Below are 4,471 nucleotides of genomic sequence, written 5' to 3' on the forward strand. Positions count from 1 at the left end.
AATTCCTGGAATTCTGGCCCTCTATAACCCCGAAGGGTGCAATAAACGACCGCCTACGATATGACGTATATCTAACCTCTATGCAACAACAATATTTCGTTTGCTCCTCGTTAATAAGTTGTTATTGAGATTATTATAACTATTGATTATTATAAAACAAATCAAGAGCAATTTTTTGGTGCCATAATATTTGTATAAAGAGGCCATTTACTACCTATTTTGTAAACAACGAGTTTTTGCTTTTTCTTTTGCGAATATCTCATTAACTATAAACGGTGCTGTGGGAGCAATTTCAGATTCGGAAGGAGGAAATTCGGAGCAATTTTTTGAGATATAAATTGTTAAGATACGTTAACATTCGGCGCCAACTTTTTTCCGGTTTTGAAAACGGTGAATCTGCGGTGGGTGGTAACACTAAAATGAAACTGGGGCGACGTCGCCCCAGAAAATGGAGCTGAAAAAATACATTGGATGAAATGTCTAATCCTATACCTCGTCTGTGGTAGAAACTAAATATATGAGTATCGCAATATCTGGAAATATCCAAAAACGACATTAATTTCCTCTATCCCAATGTTTAGGTTCAGATTATTGCACGAATAAAATGAATGCGCATCAAAGAAACTAATTAATCACAGAAAGTATGGCATCGAAACTGGTGATGAGACCAACCATTGAGTATAACGTCACAAGAGATAGCTCCCATTGTGGTTAATGACTTTTCATTTAAAAGTATTAGACGATCAAAGTAAAAAAAACTATTTATTTTGATTATTATAAAATGAGATCTAATGGCAAAAACCATATAAGTAATGTATTAAACATTTGCAATTCAATAAAATTCGATTCGAAATTACCTGAAACACTATTAGCGAATACTAAACTTATGAATGCAAATAAATTATAAAATAAAGCTTTATTTCAGTCACTAAAATAAGTTACACCGTCTTGATATTACGGAAGAGTAATTATTTACTTACTACTTAAAAATATAGTTAACGTCATTTTCCGTAAACAGCTACTTTATTAAACAGACATATTTGTAAACTTAAGGGATAGAACAACAGAATACACGAATAAATTTCTTTGATTTAATACATTCTGATAATAATTATATAATACTAAATTTGTTATTAATATCAGAAAAAATTATGTCGATCACATATTAAAATGCATTTTAGTTTTCCTCTTACGGAACAAACATTGGTAGAACATGATTCTTTTTTTTATTTTCATATTTCTGACGCACATATTGTATATGAGCACTTAAAGGAAAAGGTTGGTAATATGTTATCTTGCATAATAGGAACTGTTAGGATCACGACACTTGTTTTGGTCGAGATCGCGGGTATTTGCACTGAGGTGCCGTCTTAGTAAAACTCGAAGGACCACCCAATGTTGGGACTAATAACTGAACTATATTTATTAACGGTATTTACAGAAAGAGCCTGAATGCTCTTAAATAAATACAACAATGAACCTAACTGTTCACTTCGATCTCCAACCTGATTGTTGGATAGTTCTAAGATTCTATCATTAGGTGCGACTGTCCTGAGTGACTGTTCGCTTGGCTCTGTGCGACTGTCCTGAGTGACTGTTCGCTTGACTCTGTCCTGACTAACTGGCCCAACAAACTGTCCTAAAAAAAGCTTGCTGGGCCCGTGCATCCCCTCCATGCGCCCTTGGCGCGATACTTTAAAGGAGGAGGTTGTCGCAACCCTCTGACAATGGGGGTGGACGGCAGTTCGGCAACATCGCGGATTTTCCCGTCGGTTCCACTTTCCTCACGCGGTTCCGAGAAACCGTTAAGTCCCCGCGCAAAGGTACCGTCCCGAAGTCTGGGTTTTATGGAACGTCGATGGTCATGGGGACCCTTCCAAGGTGGGTCTCCTGCACATTTGGTTGCCAAATGTCAGGAACACGTTTCCTTCCGAGGGTTTCCAATCAATTTTAAGAATCCCTGACCGTGCCATAAACCTGCGTTAGCGACGAGCGCTAACATGCCGCCCACCTTGAACACGCACTGGGTGTTTAATTATCTAAATCCATTCATTCTATGTAACCTAATATGTATTCTAACCTAATGTCGAAAGAACAACGGAATTATTACTGAATCTATGAACTATATCGTTATGCGAGTTCTAGACAAGTTATAACTTCTCCATATTAAACATATATGCTTTGAATTTGCGTAAAACACCCTAAATTATAAACCTAGATAACTTATTTGTACTATAATGTTGCTTATCCTAATATTTACAAAGTGGATGTAATGTACAATATAATAACCCGAAAGATTCAAGTCCATAAATTAGATTATACTATCGCACTGATTAACTAAATGTTTATAAACTAGGGAATCTATTTACAATAATATTACTGATTATATAGTAAGTTCGTCGCATATTCTAAGTTGTTAAATTGTTATCTTCTATGGGTAATATACAAAGTTTGGTTAAGGGCCTTTTATACTCTCCATCGATGGTTTTGATGGATACAACACGTACTACCCCATCTTTTCCTGGATGTAGTTGCGTGATTCTCCCAAGACACCACCGTAGTGGAGGTAAATTGCATTCCTTGAGTATAACCAAAGTCCCTTCCATTATCCTCTGAGGCGATGTGATATGCCATTTATTCCGCTGTTGTAGTTGGTGGATGTACTCTCGATGCCACCGTTGCCAAAAGTGTTGGAACATCTGTTGGATTAACTGATATCTGCCTAATCGATTAGTAGGTACATCTTTGAGATCATGATCCGGTAACGCGTTAGGTGCATTGCCAATTAGAAAATGTCCGGGAGTTAACGGATTGAAGTCAGTAGGATCTGAAGAGATGGGACTGAGAGGGCGGGAATTTAAGCATGCTTCTATCTGTGTTAGTAGCGTGTAGAGTTCTTCGAATGTCAATTTTTGTTCACCAATGACTCGTTTTAGGTGAAATTTAGCAGATTTCACCGCACTTTCCCAAAGCCCTCCGAAATTTGGTGCTTGGGGAGGAATGAATTTACAATCTATTTGCTCCTTGTTCAAGAAAGAATTTACTTCACTATTATATGTACTCCCAGTAATAAAACTCTTTAATTCCTTTAATTGACGGTTTGCCCCCACAAAATTTGTAGCGTTATCTGAGAAGATGCGTTGACATTTACCTCTCCGTGCTATAAAGCGCCTAAAACAATTCAGGAATGCCTCTGTACTTAAGTCTGTAGCTAGTTCTATGTGAATTGCCTTTGTTACAAAACATACGAAAATACAAATGTACGCCTTCGTAGAGATCTTAGTCCGAACACGTTCTTTGGTCATAAATGGGCCTGCGTAGTCTACTCCGCAGGTACTGAATGGACGAGCAGGTGTCACTCGAACGGCAGGTAGTTGACCCATCAGATAAATGGCCGATTGAGGTTTTACTTTAAAACACCTTACACAGTTTTTAATTACTCGTTTCACATTCCGTTTGCATGCCAAAGGCCAATACCGTTCCCGCAAAGACGCTACTACATGCTGACATCCTGCGTGTAACAATCTAATATGCTCATGTCGAATTAGAAGATCTATGAATGGATGCTTTGCCGGTAATATGACTGGGTGTTTTTGATCATATTCGAGGGTAGCGTACTGGAGTCTGCCGCCCACCCTCATTAATCCCTTTTCATCTAGAAATGGACAGAGTGTAATGACTGGACTATTTTTTGATAGTAACTGTTTATTTCTTAGTGCAGTCAGCTCACCGGAAAATACCTCGGCTTGTACAAGACGCAGCAATGCATTTTCGGCTCGCTGAATTTCACTAACTGTTAAGTTGACCCCTGTGTGATACACACTGTCATGTGACGTTATTTTTTTAGCCTGACAATTTGAAACAAACTTGAAACAATATGCAACCACCTGTACTAAACGAATATAACTCGAAAATCGCTCAAAAATGGAATAGTCGTGAAGTGTGCTTATCGTTAATGTAGTAATAATTTTTCTTTCTTCTGGAATCTCTGTAATGGATATGTCTGAAGATGGCCAAATATCTGAATTTTCATTAAGCCAATAAGGACCTGACCACCAAAGGTTATTGTCCTTCAGGGACATCGGGTTGATGCCACGAGAGATTATGTCTGCTGGATTGTCTTTTGAGGATACATGGCGCCAGTTATCGATCTTACTTAAATGTTGTATCTGTGAAACCCTATTGGCAACAAAGGTGTTCCACCTGCTCGATACACTTGCTATCCATGCAAGCGTAATACTGGAATCTGACCAGTAGTATTCTCTTTCAACAGGAAGATTAAGCGCTGATTGAACTTTGTGTACTAATTGGGCTAATAAAAGTGCTCCGCACAGTTCTAATCGTGGAAGCGTTACAGACTTGAGCGGCGCGATGCGGTACTTCGAGCACAAAAGCCGAGCCTCCCATTTACCTGACTTTGTTGGTGACCGTAAATAGACGCACGCCCCGTACGCCTTTTCTGAGGCATCTG

At 38.6% G+C, this 4,471-nt stretch overlaps 1 protein-coding gene across 1 annotated transcript; it reads right to left on the reverse strand.

Annotated features, from left to right (window-relative positions):
- Positions 1-2,408: 2,408 nt before the first annotated feature.
- On the reverse strand, positions 2,409-4,082 carry LOC107187946. The gene has a single exon (XM_015576155.1). It carries the CDS (start codon positions 4,080-4,082, stop codon positions 2,409-2,411), a length of 1,674 nt encoding a protein of 557 aa, XP_015431641.1.
- Positions 4,083-4,471: the final 389 nt, after the last annotated feature.

The sequence above is a fragment of the Dufourea novaeangliae genome, unplaced genomic scaffold (genome assembly GCF_001272555.1).
Source record: "Dufourea novaeangliae isolate 0120121106 unplaced genomic scaffold, ASM127255v1 scaffold123, whole genome shotgun sequence".
NCBI lineage: Eukaryota > Metazoa > Arthropoda > Insecta > Hymenoptera > Halictidae > Dufourea > Dufourea novaeangliae.